Here is a 26,516-nt window from a genome sequence, read left to right on the forward strand (position 1 = left end):
CCAGATATTAAATTTTTATTATTTCATTTTAGTTCTTGGTATATTACACAATCAAGTAAATATCTAACAGCCTAAATATTTATATTGTAAATTCACAATTGTTCAATTGCTGAATTTCGTCATATATGATTGTTAATTTTATTTATTACAAAATGTCCTGCAATAAGTGCTCTGTGAAATATTCTTAATTCATGGGAAAACTAACTAAAATCATAAGCACCCGAGTAAACAATCTTATTAAGGAAAAATAGTCTTATTAAGGAAAAATAGGGACAATAAATATGCAACTTATACTTTACTCTCATGGTTCCACTAAATTTGAGAGGGGAGTACACTTTTTCTCTTTTACTGCAGTATTCTAAAATTAGCCTAAAAAACTATTTTCAGCATTACTTACTTGAAATGCTTTTCTTCAGCTCCTTTATCCCTAGTTATCGGATGTAATCTATTTACACTATTTCAACAAAAAATAACTGCATCACTTTTGCTACATACTATATGTCAACACCAAACATTCTATATTCATCATACATCTTAAGTTTTCCAAGACTGAAAAAAAAAGCCTCACATATACGAGTATCAGCCATTCATCACTATGTGCTAAAAGGACATGATTTCAAAGAAGAACTTTTTCACATATCAAATCTGTCACAATCTACAGAAAAGCACTTCCCTTTTCTTTAAAAATGTTGGATTTACGACATAGTTGGAAAGCTCTGCGAAACTCAATCACACTGTTTACTTACCAGATGCATACAAGCTTACCTTAAACTAGTTCTCAACCCTAATATGACCTTTCTTATATCAAGAAACAGGAGAAAAGTAACCAAGAACTTTCCAAAATAGACTAAAATTGGTTATGGTTATGTTTAGTGCAATTCCCAAATATACAGTACTATAAATCCAAATAATCATACTGTAAATTTAACAATATAATTTTTGTAAGAGAAGATCTAAACTAATCACTGTCACTTTCAGAGCCAGATGACTTTCCACCACTATCACTACCACTTCCGCTCTTACTTCGGCTCCCACTCCTACTCCTACTCCTACTCCTACTAGGAGACTTACTCCTACTTTTACTCCTGCTTCGACTTCTGCTCCCTGATTTACTTCTACTCCCAGATCGGCTCCTACTGCGACTCTTACTTGGTGATCTGCTCTTGCTTCTGCTTGCGCTTCTACTCTTACTCCTGCTGGTACTCCTACTTTTACTTCGACTTTGACTTCTGCTACCACGACTCCTACTACCGCTTCGACTTCGGCTCCTGCTCTTGCTTCTGCTGCCACTTCTACTTCGACTCCTGCTCTTTCCGCTAACACTTTCCTTTTCAGATTCGCTTCCACTCCCGGATTCATCATCCGAATCTTTGATGGCATGTTTGGCCCTCTCTAACCTCTTGGCCTTGCCTGTTTCAATGTCAGACTCTTCATCAGAAGAATAGATTGGCGCACGATCTGCAAAACATATAATTCCTTGATAATACATTAAAGAGAAATCAGGAAAAATACAGTATGGTAACAAGTAGCTGGTTAGAAATAATGAGCATTTTAAGATATTAGGACCTTTATCAGTGTAAGTTAATGCGCAGAGCATTCGGCAGCCAGCAGTGCAGATGATCCTAAAAGCTGAAATGGATAATTTCATGAAAATGTGAATTTGGAAACAATGCAGTGTAAGTTATGATTAGTAGGAATGAAAGAAAAGGAAAGGAGATTGCCATAGACAAAAGTAAAACTGCTTTTAATAACAACACGTTTTTGAGTAAGGATGATTCTAAGAAACAGAATAGAACTTAAAGAAAAGATTAGTGAGGCAATTTGCTGTCCCTTGCTGAACTTTTATTTACATTTCTTTAAAAATGATCTTTGATTCTTATTTTCTTACAATTTCTGTCCATTGTCTGTAGGATTACTCTATCTTACCCAATCAAGCGATCTTGCTTTTTCTTTGTAATCATCGGTGGCATTGATGCCTCATTACCTTCAAGCTACTAATTCTTTGAATTTATATTTTATTGTTTACTGCCACTGCAATCCTCCTTACCCTGCTCTGCTTCAGCTCCAGCTCAGTATAGTTGGATGTTGCATTCCTTGATATCCTTATCAATCCTAGCTCCAGATATAGTGAAGCCAAGGTGATGGCCATGCACAAGTATGGTGACTGTAAAGATATGTTGGCTTACTGCTGCCAGTGACCCTAATCTCTACCAGCAAACTAAATCTCCTACTATATCCCCGTCTATATGTATATTACCAGGCCTTCAGCTAGGACGTGTTCCAGGGGGATGGTTTGGCAATTGAACCTTTAGGAAAAGGTTCCATGAAGAATTGCAATCATTCAGCTGGGTGACACAAACGTAAACCACAAGCTTCTCTTTGTTTGTTAGAAAATAGTAGAGTAAATACTCAACATACTAGCAGGTTTACAGTAATCAGTTAGGTTACTGGATTCCTATTAACAGAATTAACTTTGAGGGATACAATCACCTGACTGTCTTACACTAATTTTCTCTCTGTTAATATTCTGTCTGCACATATCACTTTCATCATTAACAATCCTTTATAGGTAGTAGGTTGGCCATGGCACCAGCCACCCGTTGTGATACTATCTCTAGAGAGTTATGGGGTCCTTTGACTGGACAGACAGTAGTAAATTGGATCCTTCTCTCTGGTTACGGTTCATTTTTCCTTTGCCTACACATACATCGATTAGTCTGGCCTATTCTTACATATTCTCCTATGTCCTCATACACCTGACAACACTGAGATTAACAACAATTCTTCTTCACCTAAGGAGTTACTGCACTGTAATTGTTCAGTGGCTACTTTCCTCTAGGTAAAGGTAGAAGAGACTCTTTAGCTATGGTAAGCAGCTCTTCTAGGAGGACAAACCAAAATCAAACCATTGTTCTCTAGTCTTGAGTAGTGCCATAGCCTCTGTACCATGGTCTTCCACTGTCTAGGGTTAGAGTTCTCTTGTTTGAGGATACACATCGGGTACACTATTCTATCTTATTTCTCTGCCTCTTGTTTTGTTAAATTTTTTTATTGTTTATACAGGAAATATTTATCTATTAATCTTAATGTTGTTAAAGTTCTTAAAATATTTTATCTTTCCTTGTTTCCTTTCCTCACTGGGCTATTTTCCCTGTTGGAGCCCCTGGACTTATAGCATCCTGCTTTTCCAACTAGCGTTGTAGCTTAGCAAGTAATAATAATAATAATAATTTGTGCAAATCACTGTTATTTCTTGCCCCATTTGACTTCAAAATATTTTAAGAATATACAATATACTGTATAGGCTATGAAAGAATTATAAGAAATTTAATAAACCTATATAACGATAATAAAGTACTGTCATAGTTAAATTCAAACTAGTAATTAGAAGAAATACAAAGAATTATTTACAGAATTTTCCACAAGATTCATGAACTTCAAATATTTCAAGTACTATATTTTTTTTATTCCATATTAAGCTGCATGTTGATGTTATGATATCCTGACCCTGCTGGTGTATGTAGTACTCAGACAGTGCTTCAAAGGTTATCATCAAAGTGTAACCCATGTTCATTTGGAAATCCTTATTTGGCTCCTTGGTAGGAAATCAATCTGACACAGCTACATGTGGGATGTGGCATTTTATGCAATAGTAACATGGTCAACTAAGGCAACCAAAAATTGTTACTAGAAAGTTGTAGAATAAGAATCCGGAGATGATGGAATTACCAAGAGTTAATAATAAAGGTAGCAGGCTGAGATGTAAGACTTAGAACAGTTATTGAGAAATTATCAAAAGTATAATGTATCACTTAAAAAAAATTCAAGAGCACAGAAGACTTGTAATCAGGTAAAAGAAAATAAAAGCTAATAAAAACTGAATTGTTTGAATTGATCTTAAGAACAACTAAGTTAAAAGGAAGAACAACATGGAACTATCTGCTCACCCACCTTTCCAAAAACAACATGCTACCCATAAGGTCTGATTTAAGAATAAAACTGAAAATTTAAACAAAAATAAAAGTAATACTGATGATTAAGGCAATAAAAAAATTATAATACAATACCAATAATGAATGCGGTAGTAAAAAAAAATGCGAGTAGAAAGCTCTAAAATAGGAATCTGGAGAAGGCTGATGGAATTACTTAGTAATACTTACAAGGGTAGCAGGCTGAGAAATAAGAATTAGAATTAAAGGGGTTATTGCAATAATACCCAGAAGGGTGTATGTTAGAAGAAATTCAGGAGGAAAAAAGGAGAAATAAAGATCACAGAACTTATTATTAGGCAAAATGAAAAGGTTAATTGTAAAGCTGGAATAGCTATGAGACAGGAACTTCGTAAGCAGACTTACGCTTAAGCAAATCTGAAGAGAAAAATGAAGAACAGTTTGAAATTGTTTCATTCACTTTTCCAAGAACCATAACCTACTCTTGAGGTCCTATTTAAGTGATAGTCATAATAATTCGTAACAATAATAGTAATGATAATAATGCAATCAGATATTATCATTACCATGTAGGATATTATCAATAAACAACACTTAGCCTTAATACTATTTTGATGGTATTTGCAAATACTGCAGTCTCAATTTGTAATCTACAACAATATTGTATTCATTAAAAAAAAATTCTAAATCCCAAGGTCAGTCTTGTCTACCTACTGTATATACCCTTAAATTTGGTACCATAGATTTCTGAACCCTATGCATTTAGTGGATTGTTTTTTATTTAGAATTTAGGACAATAAGATCCAGCACTGGGTCCTAGGAAGCCATGCTGCACTGGAATTAGATCCTGCAGTTACACTACGGTTATAATAGAGGTTGGACAGTACCCAATAACGGGTTAGATCTTTCTAGTGATGGTTTTATATAAAGGTAATATTGTAGGTTTAAAGTTCATAAATACCCTACAAGAATACCCTTTCAAAAGTTTTTCAGTTGATATTACTTGAATACACACGAACAGTGACTAAAATCAGATAAATCCCTTCAGTTCCCAGCTACATTGTTTTCTACCTATTGCTTTCCATGTACCTTTTTCTTTTTCTCATTTTGGGTGTTCAACTTTTAAATAATGCCTTGCACCAATTCTCACCTTTGGAAATGTAATGAGAAGGAAGGATAAACATAAGTAAAAGAAAATCAGTACTGTAGATTTGGCAGTGGCTGGACAAACCCCTACAGGAATGGCCACAAAGTCATGGGGGGAAAGAAAGAAAGAAAGAAAAAATAATAATAATAGAGGACCTGAACCTAATTGAAGTTCCGTGGAACAAGAGAGAGGAGAGAACTCACTTCAGGTCTACCCAGAAGAGGGAAGAACTAATGATTTAAAACATTGGTAATGGCGAAATATTCACCTTTAAATAAACCCTTGTGTAATTTTGTGATAATTTTTTTGAATTTCATGGCAACAATATGCTGGGAAAACATAAATGATAAATAAAAGAGATGAGGTGATCAGGGACTTAAAACTATACAGCTGGTTTCTGCAAATATTAAAGGGAGAGGAATAATTAATAACATACAAGAAATGTATGGAAACAAAAAGTACAGTGGCTCTCTGGAAGGGCCAGATCATGTTCGAAATGTCAATGGCTGTCTGTAAGAATATCAAGTTAGAGCGTACAGAAGGTGGAAGGCTATGAGGATCTCAATGTAACATAATACTGTATCTTAATGAAAATTATTGATTATATCAAGAAATTATATAAACATGAATATCATGAATCTTGATTACATTAAATTTTAGTGACTTACTAACGTATTGCTGATACAGTAGTTTTAACTTAAGTGATCTTTACTACTTAATACTGAACAATTTATAATAGTCTGTGAAACCTTTACTGCTTAGGATACTTTCAGTTATTATCCATAGCTCTTGTTCAAAGGTATTGATCTAGATATTAATCTTGGGCACTGTCGTTTAATTAGTTCATTATGCCTGTTGCATAAAATTTTTCATAATTCTGACCATCCTTTAAATTCACATCTTCCTGGACAGGTCCATCCTGTTCGTAATACTAGGCATACAATTAATTCTAATAGTCAGGTCTTCTCCATCATGAGGCTCAATACTACACAGTATTCTAGAAGATTCCAGCAGTGATCAAGTGGAACGATCTTCCTAATTGTGTAGTTGAATCAGCAGAACTTCAAAAGTTCAAACTTGCTGCAAATGTTTTTAAGTTGGACAGTGTCTTTTCATAGTCTATATATGAATTATCTGTTTTAATTTTTTAATGTGTTTTATTATTTTACTTCAATTTTCCATATAGTTTATTTCTTAGTTTCCTTTCCTCACTGGGCTATTTATCCCTGTTAGAGCCCTTGGCCTTATGGCACCTTGCTTTTCCCAATAGAGTTGTAGCTTGGCTGGTAATAAAATAATAATATAAAAGGCAAAAAGTAGCCCAACAAGGCACATAAATACTACCACTTTCAGTACCAAAAAGAAAATCTAAATCTTCTTTAATGATGTTACATATTATCTAAATCTTGATGATAAACAAAAATGGTCTGGAAAGACAACTTGGCTAATGAGATACAAATAACATTAATATACTTTACAGTACCACAAATCACTGCTTACAAACATAAAAATAGTCTTTATAGATTTCTATAGAAAAATACATAAAACTTTTTTCATTGAAAGAATCCCACTACTTTTAAGTTCTGAAACAACATACTAACAATGTTAAGTACTTCCTAAAAACCATACAAAAGAATCAATTACTAACCGTTTTGTTTCTTATTCTTGAACTTATTCTTGATGGCTGATAATGAGATTCCACCTTCATCTTCATCTTCATATGCATCAGGCTCCAAATAATTTGCTGACAACCCTTGGCTCGATGCTTTCTCTCTCACACGTTTCTGTTTTACCTCACGCCTCATTGAAGCTCGGAGACGATCTTCATCTCTCTATAGGTTACAGATATAATTGATTAAATATTCCAAAAAAAAGTATATCAAGATATGAAACACAGCATCCTCATTTCTTTGCACCTTCTAATAATATCAAGCCTAACTATTACCTACTGTATAGCCCATCTCACTTTATTGTTTTATACTATTGCTCTCCAGTATAGTTATGGAAGATACAAACCTATCATATTCTTTACAAGACTGATGGGTGAATCATGAGAATGTAATATAAAATAGTAAGAGCATGACACCAAAGTTTGCATTGTGGATGAATGTTGATGACATAAAACATTCACTGTATTCAGAAATTAACTATAAAAAGTATACATTTGAAAGTTAATGCAGTTGCTGACGCTTTCACTCATTAATTCAAAGATGGTACTGACTGACACTGAGCTGTGTTTACGAAGCCCTCCTCATTTAATGATATCTCTAAATCTTTAAGAAAGTTTCCTAAAGTTTCCATTTTAGGTAACATATTTCCCCTGCAAATTTTATCATAATGCAATGTTTTTGTCTTATTTAATGGTACAGTTGTGATGATGCATACTGCCTCCATCATCTTATCTTATATATCCGATATGCAGTACTTATTTACAGTAAGGATATACCAGTATACTCTTCTATTTTCTGAAACTGTTCAACCAAACATTACTAACATACATATGCTCACAAAATATAAAAAAACTTAGCAAAAGAAACTATATATGAGGAAAAAAAAAAACATGCAAATACTTCTTACCCTAATACTCTCCACCCGGGAGGATTCAGGATCACGCGTAACAGCAGATAACACTTTGACACCAGCAGCCTTTGATGATCGATCAGCCAAGGAAAGGGTCATCTTACGATGTGTGAATGAGTCTGTTGAATGTGGACGGAAGGTCAGTTTTGTACGGAAGACAGCTTGACCTTGAAGTCCAGTGCCTTGCCTAATAAACAAATGATTGTGGTCACCCTGCAATGCAAAAAGGTAAAGTATTAGGCAATAAGTAAAACTAATTTACGATTTTTAATTCTTGTTAGGTAAAAATGTTATTTTCCTTAGTAAAATAAATTTTTGAATATACTTACCCGATGATCATGTAGCTGCAACTCTGTTGCCCGACAGAAAAAACCTACGGTCGGGATACGCCAGCGATCGCTATACAGGTGGGAGTGTACAACAACAGCGCCATCTGTCGAGTAGGTACTCAGGTACTTCTTGTCAACAAGAACCAATTTTCTCCTCGGTCCACTGGGTCTCTATGGGGAGGAAGGGAGGGTCCTTAAATTCATGATCATCGGGTAAGTATATTCAAAAATTTATTTTACTAAGGAAAATAACATTTTTCAATATTAATCTTACCCGATGATCATGTAGCTGATTCACACCCAGGGGGGTGGGTGGAGACCAGCATACATGTTAACATTAGAAGCTAAGTATCCCGTATTTCATTTTAGCAGTTATTCAAAATAACAAACATAAAATAAATAAGTACCTGGTAAGGAAGTCGACTTGAACCATTACTCTGCCTTTTTAAGTACGTCTTCCTTACTGAGCCTCGCGATCCTCTTAGGATGCTGAGCGACTCCTAGGTGCTGAAGTATGAAGGGCTGCAACCCATACTAAAGGACCTCATCACAACCTCTAATCTAGGCGCTTCTCAAGAAAGAATTTGACCACCCGCCAAATCAACCAGGATGCGAAAGGCTTCTTAGCCTTCCGTACAACCCAAAAACAACAATAAAAAGCATTTCAAGAGAAAGATTAAAAAAGGTTATGGGATTATGGGAATGTAGTGGTTGAACCCTCACCTACTACTGCACTCGCTGCTACGAATGGTCCCAGGGTGTAGCAGTTCTCGTAAAGAGACTGGACATCTTTAAGGTAAAATGATGCGAACACTGACTTGCTTCTCCAATAGGTTGCATCCATTACACTCTGCAGAGAACGGTTCTGTTTGAAGGCCACTGAAGTAGCGACAGCTCTAACTTCATGTGTCCTTACCTTCAGCAAAGCATGGTCTTCCTCATTCAGATGAGAATGGGCTTCTCTAATCAAAAGTCTGATGTAATAAGAAACTGCGTTCTTCGACATCGGTAAAGAAGGTTTCTTAATAGAACACCATAAAGCTTCTGATTGTCCTCGTAATGGCTTTGTACGTCTTAAATAGTACTTAAGAGCTCTTACTGGGCATAGTACTCTCTCTTGTTCATTTCCAACCAAACTGGACAGGCTTGGAATCTCGAACGATTTGGGCCAAGGACGAGAAGGGAGCTCGTTTTTAGCTAAAAAACCAAGCTGTAAGGAACATGTAGCCGTTTCAGATGTAAAACCTATGTTCCTGCTGAAGGCGTGTATCTCACTGACTCTTTTAGCTGTTGCTAAGCAAACGAGGAAAAGAGTCTTCAAAGTGAGATCTTTAAAAGAGGCTGATTGAAGCGGTTCGAACCTTGCTGACATCAGGAACCTTAAAACCACGTCTAAGTTCCAACCTGGTGTGGCTAACCGATGCTCCTTTGAGGTCTCAAAAGACTTAAGGAGGTCCTGTAGATCTTTGTTGGTGGAAAGATCTAAGCCTCTGTGGCGGAAGACTGCTGCCAACATGCTTCTGTAACCTTTGATCGTAGGAGCTGATACGGATCTTACATTCCTTAGGTGTAAAAGGAAGTCGGCTATCTGCGTTACAGAGGTACTGGTTGAGGAAACTGAATTCGCCTTGCACCAGCTTCGGAAGACTTCCCATTTTGACTGGTAGACCTTGAGAGTGGATGTCCTTGCTCTGGCAATCGCTCTGGCTGCCTCCTTCGAAAAGCCTCTAGCTCTTGAGAGTCTTTCGATAGTCTGAAGGCAGTCAGACGAAGAGCGTGGAGGCTTGGGTGTACCTTCTTTACGTGCGGCTGACGCAGAAGGTCCACTCTTAGAGGAAGAGTCCTGGGAACGTCTACTAGCCATTGCAGTACCTCGGTGAACCATTCTCTCGCGGGCCAGAGGGGAGCAACCAACGTCAACCGTGTCCCTTCGTGAGAGGCGAACTTCTGCAGTACCTTGTTGACAATCTTGAACGGGGGGAACGCATACAGGTCTAGATGGGACCAATCCAGAAGAAAGGCATCTACGTGAACTGCTGCTGGGTCCGGAATCGGTGAGCAATAATTTGGGAGCCTCTTGGTCATCGAGGTAGCGAACAGATCTATGGTGGGCTGACCCCACAGGGCCCATAGTCTGCTGCAAACATTCTTGTGAAGGGTCCACTCTGTAGGGATGACCTGACCCTTCCGGCTGAGGCGGTCTGCCATGACATTCATGTCGCCTTGAATGAACCTCGTTACAAGCGATATCTTTCGATCTCTTGACCAGGTGAGGAGGTCCCTTGCGATCTCGAACAACTTCCTCGAATGAGTCCCTCCTTGCTTGGAGATGTACGCCAAGGCTGTAGTGTTGTCGGAGTTCACCTCCACCACCTTGCCTAGAAGGAGGGACTTCAAGCTTCTCAAGGCCAGATGAACTGCCAGTAGCTCCTTGCAGTTGATGTGAAGTGCTCTTTGATCCGGATTCCACGTGCCCGAGCATTCCCGACCGTCCAGTGTCGCACCCCAGCCCGTGTCCGATGCGTCCGAGAAGAGAAGGTGGTCGGGGGTCTGAACAGCCAGTGGTAGACCTTCCTTGAGAAGAATGCTGTTCTTCCACCAAGTCAGTGCAGACTTCATCTCTTCGGATATAGGAACTGAGACCGCTTCTAGCGTCATGTCCTTTCTCCAGTGAGCAGCTAGATGATACTGAAGGGGTCGGAGGTGGAGTCTCCCTAACGCGATGAACTGGTCCAGCGATGAAAGCGTCCCTATTAGACTCATCCACTGTCTGACTGAACATCGGTTCCTTTTCAGCATGCTCTGGATGCATTCTTGGGCTTGACTGATTCTGGGGGCCGACGGAAAAGCCCGAAAAGCTTGACTCTGAATCTCCATACCTAGATAGACTAAAGTTTGGGATGGGACGAGTTGAGACTTTTCTATATTGACCAGGAGACCCAATTCCTTGGTCAGATCCATAGTCCATTTGAGATTCTCCAGACAGCGACGACTTGACGGAGCTCTTAAAAGCCAGTCGTCCAAATAGAGGGAGGCTCTGATGTCTGCCAAATGCAGGAATTTGGCAATATTCCTCATCAGTTTGGTAAACACTAGAGGTGCCGTGCTTAGGCCAAAGCACAGGGCTTGGAACTGGTAAACGACCTTTCCAAAGACGAACCTTAGGAAAGGTTGGGAGTCTGGATGGACGGGGACGTGAAAGTACGCGTCCTTTAGGTCCAACGAGACCATCCAGTCTTCCTTCCTGACCGATGCTAGCACTGACTTCGTCGTCTCCATGGTGAACGTCTGCTTGGTGACAAAAGCATTTAGAGCACTGACGTCCAGCACCGGTCTCCACCCTCCTGTCTTCTTCGCTACTAAGAAGAGACGGTTGTAGAAGCCCGGGGATTGATGGTCCCGGACTATGACTACCGCTCCCTTTTGTAGCAAGAGAGACACCTCTTGCTGTAAAGCTAGCCTCTTGTCCTCCTCTCTGTACCTGGGAGAGAGGTCGATTCCGAAAAGGTCCAGCAAATCTTGGAGAGTCTCATAGCCAGTCTGCGGGGAGAGTCTACCAGACTTGAGAAGTCGCCCTGGGCAGAGGCAGGAACTCCCAATCCGGGATCTTCTCCCGTGGCATACCAGCCGCTAGATTTGGAAGCAAGCTTGGTCGGTGCAAAGATGAAGGATGTCTTCCCAAGTTGCTTCTTGGACTGCAACCACTCTCCCAGTACCCTTAAAGCTCTCTTGGATGAGCGCGCGAGTACAAGCTTCGTAAAGGCAGGAGCTGCTGACTGCATGCCTAAAGCGAACTCAGAGGGAGGTGAGCGCAGGGTTGCAGACACAAACTGGTCCGGATACAACTCCCTAAACAGGGCAAGGACTTTCCTAAAGTCTAAGGAGGGAGGCGTAGTCTTGGGTTCTTCTATGTCGGAGTGTTGATCGTCCAAATGCGCAGCTTCGTCGTCATCAGAGACTCCTTCATCCGAATGCTGAGGAGGAAGCGGCAAAGGAGGAGAAGAAAGCTGAACGGCTGAATCCGGCAGCACGGGTGCATGCGTAGCTGCACTGGATCCAACATCATGCCGCTGCTGGTCAGTCTGAGAGCTGGCAACAACAAAAGCGGAGTGATGGTGCGTGGTGGGGACTGCCGTGGGTTGCGGAGACTGCCGCATTGCGTCAAAACACGGCAGCTTGACAGCACCTTCCCACTGCTGATGCGGTAGCTCACGCATGTCAACGGAGGGTGCCGCACGTCGGCTAACGTCAACATGCGTCTGGCAGGGTCGACTGCGCATCGGTGGTGGAGCTCTCACAGCCGGAGTGTGGGAGCAGGCAGCCGCAGTGTCTGCTGAGCGCACAACCGTGGCAGGTTGTAGGTTAACAGGTGCAGTGTCAACCTTCTCAGCACGATACTCCTGCATGAATGAAGCTAGCTGAGTCTGCATAGACTGCAGCATAGACCACTTAGGGTCTACAGTGGTTGGTGCGGCAACAGACGGAGTGATTGCCTGCTGCGGAACCATTCTACCTCTCTTGGGAGGTGTGCAGTCTTCGGAAGACTGCGGCGAGTCCGAACTGACCCAGTGGCTACACCTGGGCCGTTGGACTCGCTCGGAAGGGACCTTGCGCTTGAGAGGTCGTGAGACCTTGGTCCAGCGTTTCTGCCGAGAAACTTCTTCCACAGACGAGGAATGAATGGGCTCACTCGTCTGTTTGTGGATGGGACGATCTCTGCAAGATACGTCCGCAACCACTGAGGGTACATCTGTACGCTGATCAAGGCCTGTCGAACCCTTTGGTCCTTCGACATTGCTTCTCCCCTGGGCTTGGGAGCTTGCAAGAGGTCCCGGACTGGGAGGACGACTGGCACGAACAGATGCACCCTCATGCGTAACACTGACACTGACACTTTTCACCGCACTTGCACTCACTACACTTCCCACTGCACTATTCTCCTTCAACTCTTTGACATCGGCCAAGAGTTGATTGCGGTCATTAGCTAATGACTCCACTCTGTCACCAAGAGCCTGAATGGCACGCATCATGTCCGCCATCGAGGGTTGCTGAGAGCTAGTAGAAGGGTCGGGAGTCACCACTACAGGGGAAGGAATAGGTTGAGGGGCATGGGGAGAGGAAAAATCAAAAGAGCGAGACGAACTCCTCCTGATCCTATCCTTCTCTAGCCTACGTGCATTCTTAAGGAATTCATTAAAATCGAATTCCGAAAGCCCAGCGCATTCCTCACATCGATCTTCCAATTGACAGGATTTACCCCTACAATTGGAACAAACGGTGTGAGGATCTATAGAGGCCTTCGGAAGACGCCTAGAACAGTCCCTAGCGCTACACTGCCTGTACTTGGGGACTTGAGTATGGTCAGACATCTTGAATTAGCCAAGGGGGGAATCCAAAATCTATCCAAGTCGTCAACAAATAATCCAAAACTAATCAAAAAAGCTTGATAAGGTAATGATAATAACTCCTGTACAGCGAAAGCTAATATCTAGAGAGAATACATCACCAAAAAGCGTGAAATCAACTCCAGAAACAACAGCGTATCAAGTAGGTCTTGCCGGTGGCACGACAGAGGAAAAATTGGTTCTTGTTGACAAGAAGTACCTGAGTACCTACTCGACAGATGGCGCTGTTGTTGTACACCCCCACCTGTATAGCGATCGCTGGCGTATCCCGACCGTAGGTTTTTTCTGTCGGGCAACAGAGTTGCAGCTACATGATCATCGGGTAAGATTAATATTGAAAAATTGTGCGTAATAAGATCATCAATTAACAAAATCCACAATAAAAAAAAAATGTATAGTACAGATTTCTAACTAGTCTTCTCATCTGCTTAAACCTCTTCTAAAAACAATTTAAACATCACTACTTCCAAGAAGTTTTTATTATCTTTTCTGTCTTAGCCCTTCAAATTAGCAAGCGCTAGTTGCTTTGCTAAGTTTAAGCACCCACATTTTTGTGAGGTACAGAGTCATACTGTCCAATACCAGAGATTCTTCAGGCCTTTACTATAAAACTATGGAACATACTCTTGGTAGTATTAAAGATGTTATAGCAAAAAAAGTGTAATAAACTTACCAGCTATTACTTGTGTATGTATATAGAATATTTATCTACTTGCCAACTCATATTCACAAAATATTTTCACCTGTATGTATTTTATTTTTTATAGGTGTTCCCCTTTTTCATATAGATACTAGTATTTACTTTTCTGAAGGCTTGTTCCACATGTGCATATCCCAAACAAGAGGCAGGAAAAAAGGAGAAAGAGCAAGAATTTGTAATTGACTTGTGGAATTAAGCTTCCGTTCTCATGATGGAGAACTATTCTTGGTTTACAAGAGTAAAATAGTTCATGGGAGCAGTCAATATTCTTCTAAACTGTCATGAATGGTGTCTATCATCAGTTCTAAACATATTTCCATACGAGACTAGTTTAAACTCGACTTTACTGATACTTTATCCCAGACCCTTACACAAATTAAGGAGTTATCAAAAGTTTCTGTTTACAGGGCTTGTTCTAGCACTGTTGCTAATACCATGTCTACAGTAAATCAGTACATATAGCCACTGATGACATAACTCATGATTATCTGAGGTACAGAGACTGTACAAAAGAGCCTGAATCTGTACGACTAACAATGACTTTTTCTTGATAACAAAAATAATGTTTTATGACAGACAATTCAGGTTATTTTGTATCTGTTTGCGCTCCTTGTAGTTAATTACCTCAACCTAAATTTCATAATGAAATTGGAAATAAACACCCAAAAAAGATGCAACATAAACACAAACTCCATACACTAAAACACCCTCTTTATCCTGTCTTTGCAACACACTGCAAAACCACAGATTATCATCATCATAAGTGTACTGTATCATTATCATTATCACTGTTACAATTACAAACATTAAAAGGTCAGGTTGCAACTCTTAGTTGGAAAGCAGAATACTACAAGGCCCAAGGGTTCTAACAGGGAAAGAACCCCTATACAGAAAACTAGAGTAATTAGGACCATGAATAGATACAAAACTTTTAGCTTAAGAACCAAATTCATACCAATGTGGCTAACCAGTGAAGTTTTTTGGCACTGTAACAGAGCCTTAAATTTCTGTTCAACTGACCAGTGATACTAACCTTATCATAGGCATGACGCCAAAAACGTTTTCAATTAAGAATGACTTCAAGAGACTAGCTTACTATGTATGTAGAAAGCTCAACAGAACAAAATACATACCTGCAAAGGCTGCTTATATACGTCGAAAATTTCAGCACCAAGATGCAAGGACATTGAACCATCAGACCACCTGACAAGCTTTGAATTACTCTCACGAATAGCATTGCCTTCTTTGTCGAAATTTATCCGCCACCTTATAGTGTTTTCTACCTTAAGCTTCAACCTGGAAAATCGTAGATTTTAGTAATTATTCTAATGAAGGTATGCTACTTTAATTTTCATGATAAGATAGTGCTCCAAATTACCTAACATTAATTATTACACATGAACTACATTGCATGGCAATATTTCTGTGTGCTTGTAAAGCTGGTATGAAGCATCTATTGTATTCTTCAAACATTAAAAGTTGTGACAAGAAATTATTTTACAAATGTATGGTAAAATAAATACAGTAATTACACAAGGAAGCACAGCTGAAAGAATGCATGATGAAAAAATTTTAATACAGGGAACAAAGTGCTGCACAAGGCAAACCAGTAAGAAGCAAGATCCCCCAAGTAACTACAGCTTTGGCGATGAAATACTTAATAGCAAATCATTCTTCAATAGGGACTGATCTAAATAATAACTTTGCTCTCAATAACAACTTGAATTTACTTTACCTTGCTTGCAAAGTTACACCACAACACATTTTACAATATAACTTAGGAGGCCATTACTTCTAAGAACTTCTTGACAATATGTCACTATTTCCTTGTTTATCAGTCTCATAAAAAATGTTGCCTTCCCAAACCACAAACTCAGGTGCCAAGTAAAAATAAAGGCAAGTGCAGTTATGAGATAAATAAATAAAAGGGGGATTTAAGTATGATACACTAGAGAAAAGAAACATTTGTGTTTTATGGTTGAGCAAGTACAGTATATTGCACACAAGGCTCTTTCTGTTGAGTAAGTTATACTGTACTACAAATTTATTAGATGAAATGTATTTCAGGCATATTACCTGGCACGACCTTCTTCATCTAGGGTTTCTTCATCGTCTATCTCATCTTCATAAAGCTCTGGATCAAAGGGTCTGGTTTCAACAGACAAAAAGTTGGGCAATTTTACGAAGTGCATATCACGTCCCAAGTCAGTGTTGATTTTAGGAATTTCTGCATCTATCCTAGTCTCTGGTGGTGGACCTTCATCTTCCTTTTCTTCATCCTAGATAGATAGGACATTGTAAAAAAAAAAATCCACACTACTCAAAAAAAAAAACAAGAAATACCCAGAGATTTCAGGAATTATACACTCAATGTAATCATTCAAGAGTATATCAATACTGCCCTTATAGTAAATACAATACTTGTAACTACAGTAATGCCCTGTAATTCAGCAAAAACTGTACTTCCCAAACACAGTTGGCAACAGGATGAAAAACAAACCATAGGAGAACTATAGAAAACAGGTTTTATTCTTACCTCCGGAATAACAGGTCTAGGTGTCCGAGGAGTTCCAGACCGAGAACGGGATCGAGATCGGGACCTGGATCGAGAGCGAGAGCGTGACCGGGATCGTGACCGTCTTCGATCTTCATCACTTTCCTTCTTCTTGTCATCTTCATCATCACTGATATCATCAGCATCTCCAAACAAATCTCCAGCTGAAAAAAAGAATTGTATCACTTTACTAGACCCCATAATTCAATTCAGTGTTTTGAAAAATGATTTTCCTCTCCATTGTTAGGAAATAATACATATTTCACTGTTTATCTTAAAATCAATCTTCAGCTCTACTCTGACTAGAACCTACCCTTGAGAGAAATCTCTTACGGTTCTGAGAAAAGTAGCCTTTGATCCATTTCTTACGTATAACTTGAATGTCAAATACTGTACTGTACTGTACTATACATTTCTTGATTCTTGACTATGATTCAAAGTCTCCTGTACCCCCTTTCAAATTACAGCTTTTAAATGCTAGATTAATATAATTTCCTTAGGACAAAATATAACAAACTTTGCCCTATTTACCATTCCTTTCCCTTAAAGGCATATTTTTCAATACATGGGTTATGTACATAAGAGTTACAGTAGATAAACTAACAAATCTTCACTCTTACCATCCATCTCCTCATCTTCATCAGACCTGGCCTTCTTAGCATCTTCATCATCAGAGTCGTCACTCATTACTGCTCTCTTTCGTTTCCTATTAGGCAAATAATACAAGATTAATAATAATAATAAATGAAAATGTAATCTACACCCTCTTCTAACTTTCTTTATTTTTCAGGTGGGATACTCTAGGAATTTATTTTTCACTAACATCTGTGGTTGCATTTGGAACCAAATGGTCACATAAGCCAAGGGCTACCTTTATGTTCAATTTACAAATTTGGAAGTACAGTAATTTGTATTTTTCTAAGGATACAAATCTTGAGCTCTTTATGGGAAACATAATTTTGTCAAAGCTGGAAAATAGCCATAAGACTTTTAGCGAGGTATAACCACCTACCGCTAGTTGGCAACAATAGTACCGACACACACACACACACACACACACAACTCTGATATACTGTCACTTTTGATTGCAGGTAGGAACTGCAGGGAATAGGTGATGGTAGGACAAATCTACATAAAGAGCTCAAGGTTTGTATCGTTAGGAAAAATAAAAATTGCTTTTAAATTTGTTACCAGTTCCAACACTCCATACAAACCCTTTTGCTCTTTATAAGGAAGACTCACCCTTAGGTGGGTTGAAGTCCTAACCATCTGGCTGGCTTTTGACCTGGGGTGTAGGGTGCGTCTCCGTGCTTCGCATGAGCTTACTAGAGGAACACCCTGACACCTCGCTAAATTCTCGCATACAGTATATGCAAGAGTTAATGGCTTGGGCAATCAGTGTGATTGAGTGAGAACTAAGCATCGTGGCTTGTCCAGGAAAGAATTATTGTAGAAAAACTTCTCTGACTTAACCTTAAACACTGCCCGATTCCCACCTTGCTGAGAGGATGGGAACAAAATAAATATATTTCATATATCAGGTTACACGAGGGAAATGGTTCATACCTACAAACAGAGGAGGCCAGCTTGTAACGTACCGAAGGTGCTGTACCCCAAGAGAGGGTAAGGTGAAGAAAGAAGAGGCCAGTCACACTATCATTCATCCCACACTAATCCTGGGTAATATCTGCCCTCAACTGACTGCAATTGTTCCATAAGGGAGCTTGAGGTGTGTAGACCACATGATGTGCAGCCACCACAGGAACAATGGAGAAGGTATCCAGGTTCGCATGGGTTATTTTTTGCAGGTAGTGGGCTGGGAAGGTCATCTTATGTTTCCAAACACCCGCTTCAAGTACCTGTGCCTCAGAGTAGTTCTTTTTAAATGCTAGTTTATTTATGACATATTTGTTTTTGATGTTGTTAATAGTTTATATATGACATGTCTGTTTTGACGTTACTTATTTTAGAATGATTTATTGTTAATTTGTTCTCTTCATTTATTTATTTCCTTATTTCCTTTCCTCACTGGGCTATTTTTCCCTGTTGGAGCCCCTGGGCTTATAGCATCTTGCTTTTCCAACTAGAGTTGTAGCTTGGATAGTAATAATAATAATAATAATAATAGGGACATGCTGATGCCCCTAACATCATGAGCTCTGAGTTTACGTCCTTGCAGGGGGAGAGCCAGGATTCAAGGCACGATCTATTACTTTGCAAAACTATGAAGAGATCATATACCTTGTGCCTCTCCTTTTTACCCTGCCCATACTAACAAACATTTTGTTAACATGCGTGCGAGCTTTTGTGGTTCGTTTGAGGTAACTCCTCAGAGGGCTCATGGGACACAGTAACAGTTAATCTGAGTCATCCATTACAGATAGGAGACTCAATCTGGAAGGGCCCAAATATAAGATCCACCACAGCTGGATTTTAAGTATAGGCAACAGATGCAGGGACAAAGCTAAGAATTACTTGTCCTCGTCCCCTTGAATGGGCAACAACGTAAGAAATATCATGCAACGCGCCGACTCTTTTAGCAGAGGTGAGAGCGAGCAGGAAGACTGTCTAAGGTGTTAGGTCACGGTCTGTTGACTGACGCAGTGGTTCATAAGGCGCTCCTTTCAGGGATCATAGTACGCAAACTATGTTCCAGGCTGGAAGTCTAACTTGTGCGGAAAGCCTTTCTTCGAGAGGAGATGCTGGATGACTTCCAGGCATGAAGTCGATGGGATGCTACAGCTTTGTGGTAAATCTCTATTGTCCCCATCCGCTTGACTGGGCAACATCAAAAGAAATACCATGTAATTCGCCAACTCTTTTAGCAGAGGCGAGAGCGAGCAGGAAGACTGTCTAAGGTGTCAGGTCACGGTCTGCTGACTGACGCAGTGGCTCATAAGGTGTTCCTTTCAGGGATCATATTACACAATCTATGTTCCAGGCTGGAAGTCTAACTTGTGCGGAAAGCCTTTCTTCGTGAGGAGATGCTGGATGACTTCCAGGCGTGAAGTCGAAGGGACACTACAGCTTTGTGGTAAATCTTTATGTGTGGTTGACTGAGTAGATAGGGAAGTGGACAAAGCTCCCTCAACACCTTTGTGAGCGGATGCAGAGGGTCCGGCCACCAATCTGTATGTTGCCACATCTAAGCTATGAGGGTTATCAACAGGTCTTCGGATGCACTCACCTTGTTCAGTAACCTCCTTACTAGGCAGAAGGGGGGGAACGCATTAGACGACCAAGTTGTCCCACTGGTGTTGGAAAGCATCTTGCAAAAGTGCTTGGGGATCTGGTACTGGTGAGCAGTATGTTGGAATTTTCCGATTGAGAGATGTCATGAACTGGTCTACTGTCGGCAAACTCCACAAAGTCAAGACTTTGCAGGCTATCTGACAATTCAAAGACCACTTGGAGCCAATTATCCGAGTCGCTCAGCTCAGATTGTCTGCCAGAACGTTTCTTTTGCCCGTGAAGAAACGGCTTGATAGAGCTACCAAGTTGTCTTCTGTCCATATGAGTATTTCTACAGCTAGAAGGCAAAGATGCTGTGAAAAGGTACTTCCCTGATTGTTTATATATGCCCCTACCGTGGTGTTGACGATCATCAACACCACAGTGTCCTGAAAGAGCTGTTGGAATTGCTGGAGGGCCAAAAAGGCTACCCTCATTTCGAGGTCTATATGGTATTGTCGCTTGGACTCAGACAACAGTCCAGAGGCCGTGTGCTGCAACACAGTAGCTGCCCCTTTTTTTTTATGCATCTGTGAAGAGCATCAATTCTGGGAGCAGAGAGAGATTTACTCTCCTGAGGAGGTTGGTATCTGGTACCTACCACCTCAGGTCTCTCTTTTGCTCAGGCTTCAATTGAACCCAAAGGTTCAGGGGTTACTTGGGCTGAGGCCAAACGGACTTCGGCTGGCACTGGACAGAAAGGATGCAAAGACAGCCATTAGTCACTAGAAGCTCCAAGGAGGTCAGGTGGCCTAAAAGGCGAAGCCACTGATGGGCTGGTAGTCAGTCTTACAACAGGAAGGGGCGTGCTGCTCTCTTCAATCTTTCTATTCTGCTTTTGGATAGAAAGACTTTGTCTAGTTGGGTGTCTATGTGCATCCTGATGTATATCAGTTTTTGAGATGGATGCAGGATGGATTTCTCATGACTTACCACAATCCCCAGATCATGGCAAAACTTGAGAAGCCTGTCTCATTGTCAGAGAAGGGTTGCTGCCGAGTCTACTAGTATCAGCCAATGGTCTAGACATCTAGATAGACGAATGCCATTCTTGTATGCCCAGTTTGACACTAGGGAGAACAACCTTGTGAACACCTGAGGTGCTGTGGACAGGCCGAACACAGCACTTTGAAATAGTATAACTGATCGTTTAAAATGACTCTTAGGTACATCCTTGATGATGGATGGACTGGGATCTGGAAGTACTGTATGCATCTTTTAGATCTAATGTTATCATGAAGTCCTTGGACCTTACGGCCTGACCGTGTCCACCGTCTCCATCTTGAACGGAGTTTGTTGGACAAACTTGTTTAGGGAGAGGTTGATGACTGGTCTCCGACCTCCAGACGCCTTCTCTACAAGAAACAGTCGACTGTAGAAGCCTGGAAACCCATCTAGGACCTCTTGGAGAGTGCCCTTTTCTAGTATGGTCTGGACTTCGGCTTGAAGGGCCTGTTCCTTTGTGCATCACCTCTCATAGAAACATGATGTCACTGGGTGACGAGTCAAAGGAGGGAGAGAGAGTGAACATTAAGTGGTATCCTGCTAGGAGTACGGAGACCGTCCAAGGTTTGGCTCCATGTGCCTACTACCCCTGCCACTGCCTCTGTATGTATCCTCCCACCAATGGACGGGCAGGAGGAATGACCCCTCTAGCGGGATCATCCACGTTTACCTCCTCTGCCCCGTGCCGTTTTGGCAGGAGAGGGCTTCTTGTTGGTGTGCTTGGGGGCATTGGCACCCTTCATGAGCCCTTGACGCTTTACTGGAGATGGTCTCTGCGCTGGAGGTGCCAAGGCATAAGATCGTGATGACATTACCCAATGGAGAAAGGAATCTTGGCTCTCCTTCCTTCAGCATTCAGCAACTGTATCAATGTCCTCATTGTTAAAGAGAAGGAACCTCCATCAGTGCATTGCACAGCTTGAGCTCTCCAACTGCCTTTGGAATTTTGAAACCCAGCTGGACCACTGGTTGACCCTGTAGTGTGACAAGAACTTAACTGTCCTGGTACCAGAGAGCAAAAAGATGGACATTGCCTCCCTTGTGTGTTTGGAAAAATCCTTGTTGCTGAAGAGGTATTCAAATGAGTCCAACCAGATGTGGTTTGTATTGAAAACTTTGCAACTCTCTCAATGTTTGCAGCGTCCATTACTGAGAGCGTCACCGGTAGTGCTGCCAGTCTTTCAAGAGTTGTACTCTGTGTTAGCAAAAGGATTGCTGGGTCTAATGGCAGAAGAGAAGGGACATTATCCACAATCTCATAATACTTTCTCTGCCACACGTACGATGGAGGAAGTAGCCGAGATGAGCCTCCCCACCCGAAGGGACCGGGAGCCTCCTGCAATCTGTGCATAAGCCCTCTTCTTGGCACCCTTAAACCCCCCCCCCCCACCCCTACCCCCACCACCAAACCAGATCAAAGCTACGCTAGTCATTGTGGGTCTAGGAGTGTCGTAGAGATTTGGGACAGAATCCTTTCCATCCGAGGGTAACTAACATTGGATCTCCCAAGGGATTAATTGTTCTTATACAGGAAAGTACTCATCCAAAGGAGTGGTGTGACTCTATTTGTTCTAAGACCGAGATCTTAGGACTGGGGTGGATTTAGGCAGCATATTTTCATGACCTGAGCCATCATCAGGAGGATCATCTACCCATGAGCTTGCACCCATAGAAGCTCGGGGTGGGTCGTAGTTGTTACCAACAGATCTATCTAGCAGGGGCCTGGGACCTCAGGGTTGGGAGAGACTCTTTCCTCTGATCTTCTTAAGATTGAAACTGAACTAGCAATGCCCTTCTCATTGCTTGGGGCTTCAGCTTTTGGAGCCCAGTTCATAGGTAGTCTTAATATCCTTCCTCTTTTGTGGTCGAGTAAAGACAGTGAGAAGAGAGGACGGATTCCTACTCCTAGCCAGCATCGGCCTGGTGGCCTCCCAGTGTGTGAGGAGGGGGAGCTACCATTACCGACGGTGAGGCAGAGGGTTCGATTTAGATAGTCTCCATTGGAGATACTGTAATCGATAATCATCCATGAACAAGATATCCCACGGCAATCTCGAACCTCTGTAAGTTCTGGGTTGTAGCGTGTCCCCAGGAGGAGGCGTTCCTTGCCTTTATTTTCTCCTTCTCTTCTGTGGAATGACTGGAATAATATACAGTTTCTTCCACTCCGGGTCTATGCCGATGTTCATAGCCTTGGAGTCTAGATATTTCTAATACCTGTATCTTGATGACCGTTGTAGCAAAAGAGGAGGAGAAACACAAAGGCAAAGGAGCACATCTCGAGATAGAGCTCCTACGTCTCAGGTCGGAGGAAGGACTGACCATCCCTGAGGAGTCTCATACCTCAAGAGGTAGTCGAGGAGTACCCGCATTGCGGTATTGGGTACAACCAGAGGTGCTTGACCAACTGGTGGTACCTGGTCAGGACCGGTAACCACTTGCTAGACTGCCTTGACCAAGTCAAGGACCCATCGGGTATCCTTTGTAAATGAATGAACACCCGCAGAATGAAGTGGCTTGTCTCGCAGTTCGTGCATGCGCTTTCCCTTCTGGGTGAACAGTTAATCTTCGGATAGCATTCCCTTGTCCACAAACTAGCGCTGCTGAAGCAGTGTGTGCACATGCTACCCAAGTAGAGTTTGCAATCAGCTCACTATGAGACTGCAAATGCGAACCAAAGGTATCGCTCTAGACCTTCGTTAATGAGATAAGCTCGCCTTCACACCTAATTTGGCGGATGGGTGCACAACAACGTGCACGACTCTCTCGCTAGACTAGGGACTAATTGCCCATGAGCCGAAGCTACATGTGGCAAAGCTTGAACACTCACCAATGATCCAGCAGGATCTTGGTGAGCAGCCTTAAGCAGTCTAGCATTAGGAATCACAAAAGGATGGTGAAATCCTGTGTGCATGCACGAATAGCAGCAATGTGGGTTCGTTCCCCAGAGGAAAGGAAACCCCGTGTGCAAGGCCAGAAAGTCCTGGCTTAACAAAACTTGGTACGTTCTGTTGGGTGGAGGAGCAGGGGGTGGGACTGAACACAATCTCCGAACCACCCCGTTTTCTTGCTGCGAAGCGCAATACTCTGAAGGGCTTAAAAGAGGCATCGACGAATCACTCGTTTCAGAAACACCCAGCACAAGCGAACACTCAGATGAGGCAAGTCTCACTCGCAAATGAGAGAGGTACTCACCACTGAGAGAAGCTTACTGCATCATACTCTGCATATTCTCAACTCGCTGAGCGTACTCGGGCTGAGGGAATGCATCATAATCTGCGAGATGATGAAACTGACCAACATCAGACTCTAGTTTCATCGCATTTGGCTCACCTCACTGGTAACTCCAAGGAGCAATAGTCTGCACTTGCTCGTTCATACGGTGAAGCGATATGAACAATGGGCGAACAAGCAGATGAGGTGGTGGTTACAGTTACACGCATGAGAGACTCTGCCGGTGCATTACCTTTAGAATGTCAGAGAGGCAGACCAAGGTCCACCTCGGAAAAGGCAAGTGTACGCTTCCTTTGTGCCGCCAACTGAATTATCTCCAAAAGCTGTTCCTTCAAAGGGGGACCTGAAATCTCTAAGTAGGGCCAGAGTTCACAAACATCGTCAATGGACAGACTCCCCTTCAGCGGAGGGCAGCACCGCTTTGCCAGGGGAAGCAACGGTGTCCTCTAACCGAAGGGTCGTCTTGGGGTCAAGCGGCCATCACTCTTACCCGATCGTTCTCCGGAGTGGGAGCGGTCAGAGTCAACGTGGAGAGATCAAAACGATGGAGAAAGAAGTCGGGGTTTCTTCACCTTCGAGGAAGAGCCTAAAGAAGAATCCTTTTTGGACTTCTTCCACGGTCTTTTAAACCTCACCCACTGCGAGGATGGCCACTTCCAATCAAAACAAGGTGAGTCCTACTCACAAAAGTGACCTCTGCAAGCCGGACAAAGGGAATGGGGATGGGTGTCAAGGATGGACATGAAGGTGCTCACATTGCCGACCTTCACGACCAGGAAAAACCTGCATGACGATATCTGTAAAAACACAAGCACACCTGAAAGAGAAAAAGCATGAAAGTCAAGAGCTCGTTTGTAGTGTTAAAAGTAAAGGGAGACTATGTCTGCACTCCACAGAGGCAAAAGCAAAAGTGACGGTGTATCACAGGTGTGTGTGTGTGTGTGAGTGGGGTGGCCGGTACTATCCCCTGCTACATCCCTGTTAACTAGCAGTAGGTAGTTATACCTCACTAAAAGTCTTATGGCCAGATTCCAATTTTTCCGAAAGTATATTCCCTATAAAGAGCCAAAAGGGTTTGTATGGAGTATCAGAACAAAAGACTTTTTTTATATCTAAATTCTATGCAGGAGGCAGTCTGACATAATGAGCATACTCCACAAACCCTGCCAAGAAACTGGAAAAAATCTAAACATTCTCCCGGGCAATGTTCTTGCATGTAGTCTTAATTTTTGTCACACTAGATTAACCTCTGTCGATATAAAGAAACATTACATAAACACATACAAAATACAAGCCAAATATGTGCAATCCTAAGATGCCTATCATCTACAATTTATGAAACAGCTACTAACACCAGTAATTTGGATTCTAATGTGTTACAGCCAATACAGGAATGGACATTAAAGTAACTAAAAACTAAGACATTGAAAAAATACAACTGGGGCTGTTATTTTGGCACTATAAAAAACAGACTTTATTTACCTTCCAATCTCTACATCGCTGTCATCGTCAGAACCTTTCCTTGAGCCTGCCTCTTTGACCCCTGTAAAATAAAACAAAAATTATGAAGAATTTTTTGTTTCATGAGTTTATATGGCTTATTAGCGGTACCGTATCATAATGCTTTGTAAAAGGTATTAGACAGAAGGCTACAATGTCATTCATCACAACCAGAACAGCATGATTTAACCTAACAATACAAAATGCTTTGGAAAACGTTTGTCTTGATGCATTTGTCAAGCCTAGTTTATGTCAAATGTGCTGTAGCTGCAGAGTGAAATGACAAATTTGGAAATCATTTGTATTTTTCATAACTAATACAAACCTATAGCCCTTTAAAGGGATTATCTTTTGGCAAAGCTGGAAAGTTAACCATTAAGACTTTTAATGCGAGGTGGCAACCCTACCCAACCACTATAATAGCGAGGGTAGGGGGTGGCTGGGAGGTACCCAGCCACCTATATCCACTCACAAGTCAGTGAACTACATCACTTTTTTATTGAAAGCAGGACTTATCGGGGGACAGGTGTTGGCAGGACAATTTGTATAATAAGCTAAATAGCTACTGGTTTGTATTAGTTAAGAAAAATACAAATTATTTCCAAATTTGTAATTTGTTTCTGCACTAACAAATCTTACGCTATTGATAGGGATGACTCACCCTTGGGAGGGTGGTAATTCCAACCACTGGCTTGATCATTGACCCAGGTTTTCTCTGAACACTATTAGACTGTAGCTAGGGGAAAACCTTGACACCTAGCTAAAATAATATATAAATGGAGTATTGATAGCAGCCTAAGCAACCTAAGTGGTTGTGAGAGATAGCATATGAACATCTAGGTGAGCATATTTCGAGTTTTTAACAATAGAAATAACTAATT

General features: G+C 41.4%; 1 protein-coding gene across 1 annotated transcript in view; it reads right to left on the reverse strand.

The window, feature by feature from the left end:
* Atu (Another transcription unit) overlaps positions 1–26,516 on the reverse strand; it is a 63,394-nt gene continuing 36,878 nt past the window's right edge. Inside the window, exons 4-11 of the mRNA XM_068356080.1 lie at positions 25,618–25,678; positions 17,286–17,371; positions 16,648–16,829; positions 16,188–16,390; positions 15,245–15,407; positions 7,675–7,890; positions 6,746–6,929; positions 1–1,458 (exon numbers count right to left, since the gene is read on the reverse strand). Coding sequence (XP_068212181.1) covers positions 959–1,458; positions 6,746–6,929; positions 7,675–7,890; positions 15,245–15,407; positions 16,188–16,390; positions 16,648–16,829; positions 17,286–17,371; positions 25,618–25,678 — 1,595 coding nt within the window. The 3' untranslated portion in view covers positions 1–958. The remainder of the gene's footprint in view (positions 1,459–6,745; positions 6,930–7,674; positions 7,891–15,244; positions 15,408–16,187; positions 16,391–16,647; positions 16,830–17,285; positions 17,372–25,617; positions 25,679–26,516) is intronic.

The sequence above is a fragment of the Palaemon carinicauda genome, chromosome 2, assembly GCF_036898095.1.
Source record: "Palaemon carinicauda isolate YSFRI2023 chromosome 2, ASM3689809v2, whole genome shotgun sequence".
NCBI classification, from domain to species: domain Eukaryota; kingdom Metazoa; phylum Arthropoda; class Malacostraca; order Decapoda; family Palaemonidae; genus Palaemon; species Palaemon carinicauda.